Genomic DNA, 16182 nt, shown 5'->3' with positions numbered 1-16182 from the left:
AGAGCGATGGATGAGGCCTGAGAGTAGGCTGTGTGGCGACGACGTGATAAATGGCCTCCAGCAGCCCATTAATCGCTGCCAGCTGATTTCGTTGACGTCGTCTGACGTTGAGACAAGAGTTGAACATGCAAGGGCCAGCCTTGCAGGCCCGCCTCGCCTGCAATTTGGGTGCTTGGCGTATGGCCCCTGCAATCATCCAGAGGTGCTTGCGTTCCTACAATTCATTGTCTTGGTTTGTCGTGGGATACTCGTCCATTGCATGTGATAATGGTCTTCAACTCTGTGGGGTTCTTCCGACCATAGCCACCGGCGCCGTTGGTCTTTTTGGTATTGCTCTCCGTGTTGTCAGCACATTTGTATGTCCAAGCCATATCCAATGATGTGGGAAGGGGACCCCCTCTCCTCTACTCAAGTCGCAGATGCTTGGTGTCGATGCACGTCGTGGATCCTATTATGCAATCAGGGCTTCTGGCGTCGGTGGTGAAGCAATCGTAGTGCAATAGGGCTGGCCAAATGGTGTTGGAGTTAACAGTATGGATTCCAACCTCATCAGGATCGGCTTACTTACCTAGTTAAGTACCTACCTGGAGTTGGCAGCCACAACTCAGTCTTCCCAAGCGCCGACGCAAGCTGCGAAACTGGAAGGCGGGAAGGAGCGCACAGTACGGTGAAGGAAGGTAGACTTCCCCTCAATGAAGCTTGATGAGGCAAGAGCCGGCCTTGGTGTCACCTTACGACTGTGCAAACGGGGCACTCCGTTGGCTGCGGCGTTCCTTCCCTTGAACCTCTACTACTGCTGTGCCTGAAAGTCCGGCTCCGGACCCGACAGTCTCCGCCGTTCCCCAACGTCATTCATTGATTCGCCGATCTAGCTGGCCCAGCTTGGCCCGGAAGACACACACCTTCTCTCCATGCTCAGGAAGAACACCACGCTTGACGAACATTGAAGAGCCGCACCGATCATTCAACATTTGGCAATAACCTTGAGCCCGGACAAGGCCTCTTAGTTCTCTCGCCCCAGTTTCATTGACGGGAACCGATTCAAGCAGTATAGTCCGTCCAGTTGTACCAGCCCAGGTTGTCTCTGACCCCTCGCTCGCTCACCGTTACCAAGTACTCGACCATGACCACACTTGTGCCCCGAGCGCCATACAGCGACGCCGAGCTGACGACACTCTACCCGCCTCAGCTCCGCCTCCATCAAGTCCAGATCCTCCTACGCCATGGTGAGCGTACGCCCGTCAACGCGCGGTTCACGAATACTGGCCTGGCACCATTCTGGCCGTACTGCTCTGCAATGAGACAACTCCGCAATGCCGTTCTCGACCCCAACACGGACCGCTTTTCAGTACTGGAGTGGAAGAGACGGCTCGAAACCATGGGGCCAGACGATGCTCCCGTAATGGCATCCGGGCCAAGCGGCGAATTGGATGATATTTGCGACATGGGAATGTTGACAGATCGCGGCCGTGCCACCACGTTCCAGCTTGGGCAAAGGCTCCGCAAGCTCTATGTCGACCAGCTTGGCTTTCTGCCTGCCGGCGTCAAAAACACCGACTTTATCTATCTTCGATCTACGCCTATCCCCCGTGCCCTAGAATCATTGCAGCAGACTCTCAATGGACTATATCCATTGCACACCCGTGCCGAGAACTTCTCTCCGCCGACCATCATCTCTCGCGCTCTCGCGGACGAAACCTTATACCCCAATGACTCCAATTGTCGCCGGTTTGCCGCCCTGGCTCGAGCCTTCGCACAGCGGGCTGCAGACCGGTGGAACGACTCAGAAGACATGGCCTACCTCAACGCAAAAATTGGAAAATGGATGCCAGATGAAAGCCCCAAAGTTGCTGTGGATTCACGCCCTCGGCTGAGCGGCATCATGGACACCGTCAATGCGACCTTTGCGCATGGCCCAGAGACAAAGCTTCCCAAAGAATTTTACGACCCCAAAGTCAAACATATCCTGGAAAAGATTGGTGTAGAAGAGTGGTACTCTGGGTACAAGGAGAGCGAGGAGTATAGAACACTTGGCATCGGCGCTTTGCTCGGCGACATCGTCTCGAGGATGGTCGAAAGTGCCGAAGATTCCGCCAACACTGACAACGACTTGAAGCAGCAGTCCAGCACACCTCCCAGAATCCGCCTCGGCCTCAGCGGATGTCACGACACAACTCTCGCCGGCGTTCTCGCCAGCCTGGGCGCTTTAAACGAAGAGGCATGGCCCCCATTCACCAGCCACGTTGCAATTGAGCTCTTCCAGCGTACAGGAACCAACAGTGCATCGTCAAGTCAATCGTGGTGGTCCTCCATTTTCAGTGGTTCGACTTCAAACAGCATCGGTCGCAAACCCTCTCCCGAATTGAGTGAGCGAGAAAGGAAGCGGCTACAGGGCTACTACGTCCGTCTCCGCTACAACGACAGACCTGTTACTATCCCCGGATGCAAGATCGCAGGCAAACACCTCGATGGTGACGAATCCTTTTGCACCTTGGTAAGCCCCTCGCATATGTAACAGTCCCAAGTCCTTGCGAACTAACCCACCCGGCAGGAGGCATTCAAGTCCATAGTAGATAAATTCACACCCCGTAACTGGAAGCAGGAATGTCGTTTGAATATCAAAGGTTCTGCTTTCCCTGCGAAACCCGAACCCGCTGGCTATTGAGACCTGACTTTAGAATACTGGCGTGTTGTTATAGTGCCCTGCATGATGAATGACTATTTGGGGCACATGGCACGATGTCTTTCTGTTGAATTGAAGGCTGTCTTTCCCTGTTTTTTATTTTCATCATGATATATGGCGTTGGGTGGTTTCATCTTAAGATACTGATATTTACGGGCATTGGCATCAAATACAGGCAGCACTAGGAGCAGATGAAGTACGAAGCTAGATATGAGCTCAGGATAGAACCCGGCACCAAGTACAGATGTTGTCTAATGTCAAACACTTTGGAGAATTAGATTCACGAGGACCTTTCCTTGAAAAACAAGCTAAACCGTGTGGACCCCGAAACATTGCTTCTGCATTCAGTACTGTCACTACTTCTACCACTATAGGTCGCACTTTTGTTTTTCCTTCCCGCTTTCCCATCCTGTATAGGCGAAAGCCACTCCCAAATACCAAGTCTCTATCCGCTTCTCGCGCAGACACATATTAATCTTTGCACTCCACCTTTTCCAATGATCATGCCAACAGCCGCTGCACGAGCTGGCGAATCCTTCTGCCTGGCCACGGCTCTCCTTGCGTGAAACGTTGCCGTGTTTAATGCTCTTTTGTAGTCTACCTCAACGGGGTAGCTAAATTGGAGGAAATAAAGAATAAAATCATCATATACTGACAAAGAATAATTATCAAAAGTAAAGACAAATAAGCGTATGAAAAGGTAATTGTGTGTGCAGAAATGGCCCAGCTGGAGTGATTTTTCAAAAGGAAAAAAAGAATAATTCAGAATAAGAAAAAAAGTATGAAGACTCCACCAGAGAAATTATAACGATTAAGCCAAATGATCAGTCCCCTTCCCTGGTCATGGTGTAATATGGTGTCTAAGTTGCTTAGACACGATTGAAATAATTAGTTGGCCACTTCCTCTTCTACCCATCCATTGAGACCACCTTGTATAGCAAGGCCGAAGCCTGTGCCTCCCAATCCACCAAAGCTGGACTGATACTGATGGCCACGTCTTTCTCCGTCACTGCCGTTGCTACCAGCCAAGCTATTTGGACTATTGCCGCCATTCTCGAAGCCAGGGGCAAGCACAGGCAAACTGACAGCCCGGCTGTGAGAACCACGGGCGTTGCCTGGGGCAAGAAGTCCCCCGATAGTTGTGGCGCCAGACGAAGTAGCATTGGGACCGTAGCTGTTGGAGATGGAGGCAGATTGACCGTGCCCGCCTAGGGATCCTTGCTGTGGGATGTCGAGACCTAGCTCATTAGGAGAGGATTGGGCCGTGTTGAAGAGTAAGTTCTGCTGCAAAGACAGGTGCTGGTGTTGCTGTTGGTGCTGGTGTTGATGAGCCTGTTGAGACAACTGGTTCAAGTACATTGTAAGAGGGTTGCTCTGGGCGTTGAACAATGTAGCAGATTGCTGAGGTGTCGAGCCATTCGGTGGCGAGCCGCTGTTCTGGGAACCGCCTGGCGGAGGGGAAGCAACCCCCTCAGGACGAGGAGACTGGCCCTGCTGCTGCGTCTGTCGAGGGGGGTTTCCACAGCGGTCCTTGCCAAAGTTGACTTTGAACTTCTTGTATTCATCCCTGCCACGAATCGCCTCAATTGCCTTGATTGCGTTGGCAATGTTTGTGAAGTTGACAAAGGCACAGCTCTTTTCGCGAAGCGTGTTTACAAGCTCGATTTCTCCATATTCAGAGAAGTCCTGACGAAGACGGTCTTCAGTCCAAGTCTCGTCTAAATTACCTATATAAACGTTTCGAGATGCACCACCGCTGACAGCCAGGGCAATTGCTGGTGGAAGGGCTCCGGAGTGTTTCCCCCAACCAATCTTGAGTCTGCGGTTGTGTATCATTAGGCCTTGGAGATTGCTCAGCGCATAAAATGATGCCGCGGCCGTTGGATCAATGAAGGTAACGAAACAAATGTGCTTATCAGGAATATATCGAATGTGGTGCAGCAAACCCCCACGAACAACATTGCAGATTTCCTCAATAGTCGTTTCCGGGTGAATGTTACCCAAGTAAATCGTACGGTTTCCTAGGTTGTTGATTCCTCCGGCAGTGGTTGCTACGGCGGCTGCAGCGACGGATTGCTGTGCAAGAGCATTGGAGATCAGGTCACGATCGGCACCGGTCAACATATGTGCATAGCCAGGGGCAATGCCTAAATACTGCGCAGCGTTCTGTTGCTGTGTCTTAGAGACATAGGCGCATCTGTCTTTGCCATAGTAGACACGACGAGGAGCCTGCCACTTTGCTTCTTGCGGAAGTTGAGAGACTGCCTTGATGGCATTGGCTATGGATAGGTAGTGGACGAATGCAATGCTCTTTTCCCGCACAATCTTGACTGTGTCGATGGCACCAAACTTGCCCAGGTCTTCACGAAGTTCCTCGTCAGATACATCCTCAGGCAAGTTGCCCAAGTAGACATTTCGTGAGGCGCCGGACTGCTGAACAGCCAGTGCAACTGAATTGGGGACCTGAGATGGCTTGCCCCAGCCCACCTTAATATCCTGACCTTTGATGCAGAGCTTTTTCAAGATTGCATCAGAGTGGAAGTGCGTCGCAGAACTGGCGTCGAGGAACGAGATAAAAGCACAGTTCTTGTCAGGCAAGAGACGAACTGACTCAATTTGACCGCTCCGAACGTGGCCGAGGATTTCCTCGGCGGAGGTGTCCTGGGGAATGTTGCCAAGATAGACTGTCCGACTGGAACTACTCACGACAGAAGATCCCAAAACAGGGGAAGCGGGCTGCATTGCCGATTGCATGTTGAAACCTCCAGTAGGGGACTGAGGAGGGTAGAACTGAGGGGCGCCATACGTGGACGGCGACACCATGGCCTGATATGACTGAGGCGAAATATTTTGTTGAACAGGGCTAGAGACACCCCCGCTATGCTGAGTGTTATTTCCCCCTTGCTGCTGGCTCTGTTGGAAAGCAGACAAGTTTTGGAACTGAGGGCTGCTTCCAAAGGCGGCTGGGCTTCCGGGCTGAAAGGGGCTTCCAAGCAGAAGCTGCGAGGGGAGGAGAGGAGTAAATTGCATATCGAACGCAGTGCCAGGTGTAGTCATGTCGTTTGCATTGGGAGATGCGACTTGATTCTGATTCATGGACTGAGTGTTGAGAGACGGAATGTTGCCGCGACGGGGGTGACGGTCAGCAAATCCAGATATGTTGGACGTGAAGGCACCGTGAGAGAATCCAGTGTCGCTATTAGAAGGCTTTGATACGTGGCCTTGAAATCGGCCGTTTGAATTTGCACTGGCACCCTGGCCAATGTGCCCGTTGAGGTCCTGCATGCCAAGCAGATGAGGGGGGACAAGAGAGTCCCGCCCGACTTGCGATAGAACAGCCGTTTTGAAAGACAAATGTGCCCCGTTAAAGGCACGCTCAAGGTCGAGACGTGGAAATAGAGGTGCGAGAGCTAGCCTCGATATCCTAGTGTGACTCGACTTGGTCGGTTATCGGGAAGCTGAGAGAGCTGGCTTCACAAGGGATTTGGCAGATGAATGGGCCTGTTGTTGATTGAAGCAAAAAACGAAAGTAGCGTGAGAGGAGCAAGAAATATTAAACTGAAGGTGAACAAAATATATAGTCAATGGCTCTGGAATACGAAAGCCGCATGTATGTAAAGTAATTCTGTTCGAATAAAGAGGATACTGGTCTGAAGGATACGCCGAGTAGAGGTATCAATGTGTTCTGGACACCTAGGGGCGAAATCGTTTCTGGGACGTAAAGCCCGGCTGCTGAAATGAGCGTGAAGATGGCAAGCAACTTGTGTGTCAAGTCAAAAGTCGTCCGAATTAGGGACACGGAATATAGCCGGTCAAAGCATACAGCCGAATGTTGAAGCGAGAGGTCGAGCTAGAACGATTACGTCGAAGAGATGGTGCGCAGAAGACGAAAGCTGTTGAGACGTGGATTTGGTCTTTGTTCGTGGCCAAGGAATATGGAACCAAGGAGTCGAACGACGGGGGGGGGGGCGCGGCGAACGGCGGCAAACCAATGAAGGAAATTAAAAGTGACAAAATAGGCGAAACGAGTGTCAAAAAGATGAAGAAGATTGGCGTCTCAAAAGAAAATGTGCAAAAAGAACTGCATCTGGAGCAAAATCACCCACAGAGAGACCAATTTTGACGGTCGGAGGAGAGAAAGAGATTGGAGCACGAGAGCTGGCAGAGGCGCGTAAATCGTCGGAGACAACAGAGGCGGCTTCGACAAAAGACTATGTGGAGGTCGACGGTACCTAGGAGATTGGACGGCCTGAGGCTTGCCTTGAAAAAGGGTACAGAGTGGAAGCAGACGTAGGGAGAGCGAGTGAGAGATGAGAGATGCTCAAGCGGTGGTGGAGCTGGCCGGGGGTGGAAGAGGAAAAGGGACCCCGTACTCGGTACACAATGGATATGTGTATGGTCAACAAGGGCCGTCCCCCTGGACAGTTGGAGAAACAGGCAAGGCGGAAGAATAGAAAAGGGCAAAAGCGTGGTTGAGCACGGAGTTGCGAATATTAAAAAAAAACTGATGAAGGGAAATGAAAAGAAGAAAGACTGGGTAACAGAGCGTGCACCCGTTGAGAATAGAGCAGGATAAGGGTTACTCAGTAGTAGGAGGAAGAAGAAGAAGAGGAAAAAGAAGACTGGATGGGGATGAGAACCGTACCGAGGGCAAGGAGCTCTGTAGGATCGAGGAGAAAAGGATTTTGCTTCAGGAACCAGGCGCAAGGCCAGTGTCTCTACTATTGACATGTACAAATACATGCACTTCTGGCAGCTTTCAGAAGCGGCTAAGCCCAGAATCTAGCACACGCTCAAGTGCGAATGCTGCAGGTGCTCCAACGGCACATTGGCAGTACCCATTACTGAGTGACGGGGTACCCAGTACCTGACAGGAGGGTCTCGGGCACTTTGACACGCTTCATTCGTGAAGAGAGAGATGAGGTACCCGACGCCGTGCCTGGACTAGGGGGAGTGGGCTGGGTTTCGTAAGCTGTGGTTGGCCAACAGACGAAGGGGACTGAGCAGGGGCAAGAGTGACATGGCGGAGGAGCGATGCTCAAGGTGATCGAGCGGGCACAAACATTGAAAGACACCAAGCACCAGACACGATTTGAAGCCGAAAAAAAACCAGCGCTTGAGCTTCTGTCGCCTGAATTCGCTGTTGATGCCGTTCTCATGGTTCTCGTTACGTTATTTCCAACGACCCATGAGTGTGGGTGCTTTTGCCTAAACTGGTCTCCTAGCAGTGCTATTAGCCCGCTGATACTCCGTACATGTTAGTTTAATGAACCCCTGGCAGGGGTGATGGTCCAGGTCCTGGTCCAGGTCCAAGACCAGGGGCATGCCGTGATGCTACTCTGTCCAGACCACGGAGTATGTACATACAATACGGAGCACGGAGCAATGAAAGCGCTCGCCAGATGTCGAGCCTCTGAATTGCATAGTACTACTCGGCATTATGCTGTATGGAATACAACCGAAGCGAGGTATCGAGTACGTACCTACTTGGATGAACGAACCGGAGGCTGATGCAAATACGCATGGCGTACGCGGCGCTCTTGGTAGCCAATGTCACAGGCCCGGGGATATATTAACGTTAGACATGGCCACCGCAAAGTGCAGTTTACCTGACAGTGTGACCATGGCCAATCGTAATCTCTTGCATCCAATTCAATAGTAGTCCGTATCCGGAAGGCAGTATGGTGTAGATGAAGTGGTGGACATGTCATGTCATGTCATTCACACACACTCACGCATGCACAAGCCACACTCTCTTACTCTCTTCTTCTTGAGCATCCGCCACACGGGATGGACATGATGGCATGTTGCCGGTATTACCCAAGCACTTCGCACCTTGGTATTTGGTAAATTGCAGACATCGCAAATTAATGCTACTCCTCCGTACTTTAAGGGGTACCAGGTATTTAAGTAGGTTAGTCCTTAGAGGTACTTTGTCGAGAACCATGACGAGTGCCCGCGACATAGGAGGTCGTGGAGAGGAAACAAGCAATGGAGGCTGGTCTCGTTCCTGCTTCATCTGTAGCCCTTGCCTGCCGACGGCTTGACATTCAACCTGCCGAGGATTTTCTTTCTCTCCTTTCCAAGTTCTTTGTTCTCTCTGCATCTTTACGCCGTTTTGCGTCAATCAGTTAGGCATCCAACACAACATGTTCCCGCAGCAAGAATGTACTATTGCAAGCAAGCACTCGTAGACTCTGTCTGCCAAGCCTGGAAAATACTTCGCATTGGGCCACCACGCGCCCCTAAGTTCCGGCAGTGCAGTGGGCGACCACGGAATATTCCGCATCTCCATCAAACCATTGTGTGTACGTATCTTCTATGTACTACAGAGTGCATAGTCAATAATGCCCTTCTTCTTTTCCTTTCTTCTGGGCATGATTCAAGCAGGCAGGGGGGAATGCATTGAAGAGGCAAATAAGGAGTGGTCCCCCAACACAGTCCAAGTGACTCCATTGTGCCAGCGGCCACGACAAGCACGATGAAGCGACACTGAAACAAACACTTGATTATTGCAAGAAGCAACACTGAACTGCCTTTTTAACAGCCAAGGCCGCAGCGCCCCAATCGCTCCTACCCCATCACAGCGGGGGCTTTGTGATGTGCGAAATGAGGGTTAATGCACAACATGACTGTCGCTCATTCAATACGGGGTACAACCACTACGTATGTACCCCGTACGCTGTTGCAACAATCCGGCCAACATGAAGAAAGAAGTGGGCTGGGGACATGGAAAAGCCTGTTCCAACTGCCGCTCGCTCACAGATGCAAATGATGCTAAGAATACAGAGTACAGAGTACGTCTTGTGAGTACTACTACTACCAGTAATGACCAAGTTAAATGCTGGACAAGCACAGAACTAACAGTACCAACCAAGAGGCCGTGCTCTCATCTCTCGTGTCCTCGTGCCAAGTCAGCTTCGACCCGTTCCTAATCATTGGGGCAGCTTGTTTACGGTGCCGGCCTGGGCATGAAACGTCCGCCATCCACGTCCCTTCTGTCATGGTCAGGACGGAGACTATTACTGTTTGACGTTTGTCCGCATTCCTCCCTGTCCGTTCTCGCCTGTGCGATTACGTACCTCTCATCTCTCGCAGGTTTGTTTACCTGCCTTGAAACCGCAAAGGGGGTTCTTGAGCCCTGGCCGCAGCTCCTGATTCCCTTCCCGAATCTTGTGGCAGATCGGGCAACCTGTGGGGTCGACCATCAATGCAGCGTCACCCATTTTCTCAACTCGTGGACCTGTGACTGCATCAAAGCCTCAGAGGGCCAAGGCCGAGTCAGGGGTCTCTCCCGTTGTTAGTGTGGTATGGCCGGCATGCGGTCACATGGCTGGCATGTCATTGATGCGAAGGCAGACAGGCATAGAACCACATTGTACACCCGAAATAGGCCAAGCTCGGCCCGGCTAAAACAATTGACATGTTACATACAGTCAACACGCTGTCTCGTACTTACTGCCCTACGCTGCGACCGGCTTCGGTATCGGAACAAAGCGACAGCCCCTTCAGACCCCTCTTGTTCGGCCATTAGTGCAGTACATCTGCTCCGTGGTTCATGCTTTGTTTTCAGGTTGACAAAGCCGGGTCAGGATCGGGCGTGGCGAGAGGCTGGCCAAGACTGGAGCAGGAAGAGAACACGACGGGACCCCCCCCCTCCCCCGCCAGCTTGTTCCAAGCCAGGCTTGATCGAAGTCAACTGTGAAATACATACGGAGTACAGTCTCATGAAACGGCAGATTTCCTCTAAACACGCCAAGCAAGCACGAGGCGAGCTGAGATGTCTGCTCCAGGCCCCGAGCCTGGCTGCATGCCTTGGCTGTGGTATCACTCGTGGTCGTGTGCGGCTGTTACGCAGATGACAACCTGGGATACAAGATTTAGCAAATGCCCACGATACACCTAGAAAAAGGTATTTGTTCAGCCCGGCATACTATATTCCACGTCCAGGAAGCTTTTTTATAAACTGCAAAAAATAAGTTGCATAGTACTGTTCTTCACCTTATGAGACTGGCTTCCCAACAACCAGCTAACCATCAACACCAGCTCAAGAGTATTCGAGTACCATTTAATCAATTGCATTGTTGCAAACATGAATTTTTCTGGGGCACAACTTCCGGCGAAACTAGTTAAAAAAGGCCTACACCAGTAGGTGCCAATTCTAACCAACACTCATACGGTGCCTCCCGGCCCAGACAGCTTAACTCACAACACTATGGCCAGCCACGCTCTCCGATCCCATCCTCCCCGTCCTCTTCATCATCATCATGGAACTCCACACCTCACCTCACACAAGGCCTACGCCGCAGCCAACCTCATCTCCTTCTTGTTATTGTGATAAGCAGGAGATTCCTCCTCCACATTCGTCTCTTACCAAATTCAACCATTCCCCCTATTATTAGGATCTGTTTACGAGCCGTCCAGCCGCTGGGCCAAGGAAGGTCAATACCTACGCACAAATGGACAGGATCTTCTATATCCATTGTCCCCATAATCCTGTCCATGATACTGCGCATGCCTAGATCATCAATATCATCCACCCCTGCGACGAGTCATCTTCAATATCCGTAGAGTCGTCCCCGCCGAGACGCATGCGAAGTCCAGCATGAACCGAATTCTCAGAACTCGCGTTGGATAGCAGATCCTCCTGGCTGATCGTCCATACCATAGAGCCATAGGTGAAGTGTGTTATGTCCCATCGAAGTGGATACGCCGCTGGACTCCAAGTATCAAGGTGTTCTATCACTCATTAGAGGGAGTGAGGACTAGCGAGAGGTAAGTACTAGATGGAAATACTGTCGGAATGAGGAACTATGACTTCTGGCCCTCAACGTCGCCACCGTCAAGCCGTGATTCCCCCGAACGTCACAATCTTCGCATCCCACTCAGAAACGGCACACATGTTCGTTTTGTTAGCTCTTTGGGGCCCCTGGGGCATCTGCTCCCTGATCATGTTGTTATCAAATGTTGTCAGAATTGGCATGACGCCGCAGTCGATTATGGCCCAGTTTTGATGGGGGTTGGAGCCGCGGAAGGCAGCTTAGTGGTGATTCAGGGACTAAGTCGGGCACTCTGTTCCTTTCTTGACAGTTATTTTGTCGTTTACGATCGAGGACTGACAATGCGAGTCTGAGCTTGTATGTTGTAGTAGGTGATGGTGAACCGGGCCGAGTACGAAACCGTCGTGTAAAAGGCGACGCCGATGATTCAATATCAAATCGTAGAGAGACATCAGAAAACATGTGACGTAGTTCAGGGTAATCAATCCATAAATTAAAAGCGTCTACAGTCCGTCCACATCATAACACCATTATTCGAATCGAAAATGAATTTTTACCTCGTAAGCCCATTAAGCTTCCAACTCGGCCAACTTGGCCAAAATCCGCTTTCGTCCAACCCCCCTTTCCACCATTGTGCCCTCCCAAGGCGGTCTGCGAAGCTGTAGAAGAGCAGGAGAGCACACGACGTGCTGATATCAGGACGCCACGGGAATTGGGCGACTGAGCACCTTTAACGATGAACGAGCTAACGCTGCGCAAATAGAGTGAGTCAAGAACTGGTTGGAAGTCTCCTAGGTAGAGAGTAGGTGGGGGGGAAGAAACATTAAAGGCAGAAAAAAAAAGTGAGTTGACATGTGGGATACCGCTCGTCACAAGCGCACGCTCGCAGCCATATATGTCAAGTGTCAACTACCTAGGTACCTATCTAGGTACTTAGTAGGTAGGTCTAAGTAGCTACCTACCTAGGTAGTTGCCTGGTACTTCATGTCCCCCAGCTTCGGCCGTAGAACTACACTGGAACTGATGATAATAATACCATCAGATTTCACTGTACTCCGTACAAGTGGCAGCAATTTTCAAGTCAGGACTGGACAAGGGACGAGGAGCCAACGGCGGAAATATAATTATCCGCCAATATATCTACAAATTACTTCATACATCATCTGAGACAAGAATTCGATATAATTGCACTCCAATCGCCAAACTATCCTATCAAAGCATCAATGTATGGAAATGTTAAATAAAAAAAAGTTGCCCAGTCCCGCCAACAGAAAATACAGAGTAACAACAGGTAGCACCGCAGATCCCCTCTTCGAAAAGACCAGTGTCCGAAATAGCGTAGCAGGAAGCTTACTTATCCAGCCCTATAACAATGTAGCAAAGCCATGTCTGAAACAGTATAGCCCACTGCCATCGCGGCTTGTGTCGGCCAAATGATTCCGCGAGCACAATATATCTGCTAGAGCACCATAGCCAAAACGTTCTGTCTTCCAAATATGAGATACTTCATTTCGCTGCCTTGACATATACTCGGGCTCTCGCACTCTGTTGCTCCTTGATCCGGCAGCTATGCCACAGCCAATGCTATTTCTTTCGCCTCTGTTCGCTGGTGTCTAAATTTCAAGGCCAGCCAAAGGCCTATTTCATCTTCTGGCCATGTAACAATATACGAAGGCCAAGGCCGCATCATTTCATGAAGTGAGGTATATGAGTGTTTCTTTCCCTCTCTCTTCAATTTCATCCTTTGTCTTTATTTATTCGCGGCATGGGGTATCCTTAAAGGATTAGACATTTGTGAGATTTCTTTTTGGGCATCGGCGGTTCTAAGGCGGCGACGATTGCCTAAAATTGGAAAAGTCAGCAACCTATCTCATTTAGAGACGCAGGGATAGAATAGATAAGGCGTGGTTTCATGCCATGTGCCCCCTCCGTGGTCAACCTACCTCATCAAACACATCCTTCAGCTTGAATTGCGTAAGCGCACTGCATTCGACATACTTGACAGCGTGCAGCTCCTTAGCCATGCGCTCACCATCTTCTCTCCTAACAGGCGTCATCTTCTGCTTCATGAGCTTCTCTTTAACGCTGGGATCGTCTCTTAAGTCGACCTGAGTGCCAACAATGAGGCAAGGAACACCAGGACAGTGGTGATGAACCTCGGGAAACCATTTTTCGCGGACGTTTTCAAATGAAGCAGGCGACGTAACGCTAAAGCAGACGAGAAAGACGTCCGTCTGAGGGTATGAGAGAGGTCGTAGTCTGTCGTAATCCTCTTGACCGGCTGTATCGAATAGGCCGAGGGTATAGGGTTCGTCGCCGATCCTATGGCGCGATCAAGTTAGAATTTGTGGGCATCATGCTTGTGTCCTTTGCCTTGTCGCGGAAGCTGGCCACGGCACCCACGAAACACATGCAAATGCCGATCTATGCTGGTTCTCGCGCCCAAGCCTCAGCAACATAGGGCACGGAGATGTGCATCTGGCTCGACGCGTTTCCCGGGGATGACGAGTGGATTTGAAGGCCATGGCGAAGGCGAAGGCGAAAAAAAAAAACAGCTACTCCACTCACATTACCGTAACGGCATAGTTATCAAAGACCGTCGGAACATATTCGGAGGGGAATTTGTTGGTGGTGTAGCTGATGAGAAGGCACGTCTTGCCAACAGCACCGTCGCCGACGACAACGCATCTAAAAAACAATTGCACGAGCGGTTAGCCAGAGTCTGATGCATGATGCATGGTGGAGCACGGCCGCATGTGGACAGAAAGGAAACTAGTATTAGCACGGCACAGGCCACTTGCTTCGGCCTCGAGGAGATCAGCACCCTCAGCGTCGGGGACGAAGGAAGCAAGCGTAGTGAGGTACTATTTCAGTGATGCAAAGGGTGCAATAAATAGCAGGGGACGTTGAGGATGCGGCGATGGAGATTGCGCGGGCGTTCTAGTAGAGAGAAACAGGCATCGGGCAACAGATAAGAGGTAACAGGCAACGACGCTGTGGAGGGCGTAAAAAGTGAAGAATGCGGCGGCATGGATGCAGCATTGAGGCAGCAGGATAAGGATGGCGACCGACATACTTGATGGTTGCGACGACGGCCATGGTTGTGGTGCAGCGCTTTCGCAGCAAACAGCTCGTGAAGAAAAGATGAGAGGCGAGAGATGGTCGGGTCGAGTCGAGTCAAGGCAAGTCGAGGCGAGTCGAGGCGAGTCGAGGCGAGGTGAGTCGGGATGAGGACGAGGTTGGGAGATGGAGGCGCAAAAGGCCAAAAAGTCGCAGCGCGGGCTCTTTTTGACTTGACGTTGGGTGATGAGGAACAAGCTTCAGACACGGTGAGCACTTGAGGACGGAGGAGCCCTTGAGAAGCCCTTTTGGGGAGCAGAGAAGTTGAGCCAAGCGCTCGGGGGGTGCAGGACGAGTGCAGGAGCGCACGAGTACGGGAGGGAGTACACGAGTATTACAGGAGCACAAGAGTGCAGGCTTCCTAGGAAGGAGGGGCCCGTCATCGTGTGGCAGGTGCGGCCGAGAGGAGCCAGTGGGCCAGCGGGCGAATGACAAGGGGACGGTCAAGTGGTCAAGAGTCAAGACAAGCACGAACAGCTCGACATTGAGGTGCTCAAGCTCCTTGTCGAGTTCGGGACGCAAGCACGTACATACATACTATCAACGGCCTAGGTACGGAGTACCTGGGTAAGTAGCACTCGCTGTGTACACGAGCAAGTGACCTGGGTGCAGAATGGCCCAAGGACACCAGGCTGACTGCTCACTTCACCCGACCAAGGCCATGCGGAAGACCTCAAAAGTAAAGACTCTGGGACCAATCGAAACGCACCCAGACTGGATTGGTGCAGCACAAACGTCCTGGTGCAGCAGCACAATCCACCAACTCGACCAGCTGTGCCCCAGATTGGCAGAAAACAGACTTCAACTCTCCTCCTTCAAAGGACATCTGCACCCAGAGCGTACATACGTACGTAGATGAGAGTGAGCAAACAAAACCTGGACTTGAACCCGACTCGACACCATGGCGCATTTGAATGCAAGCACTGCACAAACCCGCTTTAACCTGCCCGATTCAACCTCCTTTCCTGGAGGCCTTTGCCTCTTCCGCCGCTCTGCGCCCGAACCGTGCTTGGCGTTCCATCTTGTATTGTGCCGTAATATGTATACGGAGTATGGCGCACCACGTAATAGTACTACTCCGTACGGCAGTCTATTCCCCAGACCTTGTCGCGCCCGGGCTGTAGTAGTATGTACATGTGTAGAATTGTCTTTTAGGCGTCTTGTCTGGAAAATTGCCCAGGGTGCTATGTCACAACCCATGCCGTCATCGAGACAGAGACCCCAGCAGCCCAAAATGTGCCAGGCAGTGTTTGACGCTACTCTGTTCTCGTCCCGTGAAACCGAGGCGGCTCTTACACACTCTCTCACCTCTTACAGTACTCGGTCCCATATACGCCACAGAATTCAATAAGTGTTCCTAGCCTCCCCTGCGCCGTCCAAACATTCTGATTCTTTGTCTCCCTCGTACGCATCGAGTACACCGAGTTTTATAACGTCGACATAATTTGCTAGCAAGGCTTTGTGGCATTGTATGCATGCCTGTGTGGAGTATCCAGTGGCTGCGGCTGTGCTGTGCGGTGATGTGAGCTTGTGAGCCTTCTGTATTAACTCCTCAGTCCTCCTACTTCCCTCGGTCCCTGACGCTTGTGATTGTGGCTG

At 51.3% G+C, this 16182-nt stretch overlaps 3 protein-coding genes across 3 annotated transcripts; 1 reads left to right on the top strand and 2 right to left on the bottom strand.

Annotated features, from left to right (window-relative positions):
• Positions 1–1123: 1123 nt before the first annotated feature.
• On the top strand, positions 1124–2665 carry G6M90_00g087780 (uncharacterized protein; the record flags this gene model as incomplete). Its single annotated transcript, XM_014686851.1, has 2 exons — positions 1124–2494; positions 2552–2665. The coding sequence occupies 2 exons, from the start codon at positions 1124–1126 to the stop codon at positions 2663–2665; spliced, it is 1485 nt and encodes a 494-aa protein (XP_014542337.1).
• A 906-nt stretch (positions 2666–3571) lies between these two features.
• MRN1 (RNA-binding protein MRN1) lies at positions 3572–5968 on the bottom strand (the record flags this gene model as incomplete). Its single annotated transcript, XM_014686852.1, has 1 exon — positions 3572–5968. One exon carries the CDS (start codon positions 5966–5968, stop codon positions 3572–3574), a length of 2397 nt encoding a protein of 798 aa, XP_014542338.1.
• A 7271-nt stretch (positions 5969–13239) lies between these two features.
• cdc42 (Cell division control protein 42) lies at positions 13240–14562 on the bottom strand (the record flags this gene model as incomplete). Its single annotated transcript, XM_014686853.1, has 4 exons — positions 13240–13305; positions 13407–13785; positions 14032–14151; positions 14540–14562. The coding sequence occupies 4 exons, from the start codon at positions 14560–14562 to the stop codon at positions 13240–13242; spliced, it is 588 nt and encodes a 195-aa protein (XP_014542339.1).
• Between the last annotated feature and the right edge of the window lie 1620 nt (positions 14563–16182).

The sequence above is a fragment of the Metarhizium brunneum genome, chromosome 5 (assembly GCF_013426205.1).
Source record: "Metarhizium brunneum chromosome 5, complete sequence".
Classification (NCBI taxonomy): Eukaryota; Fungi; Ascomycota; class Sordariomycetes; order Hypocreales; family Clavicipitaceae; genus Metarhizium; species Metarhizium brunneum.
Note: the sequence above shows the minus strand (reverse complement) of the source record. Positions and strands in the feature narration are given on the sequence as shown.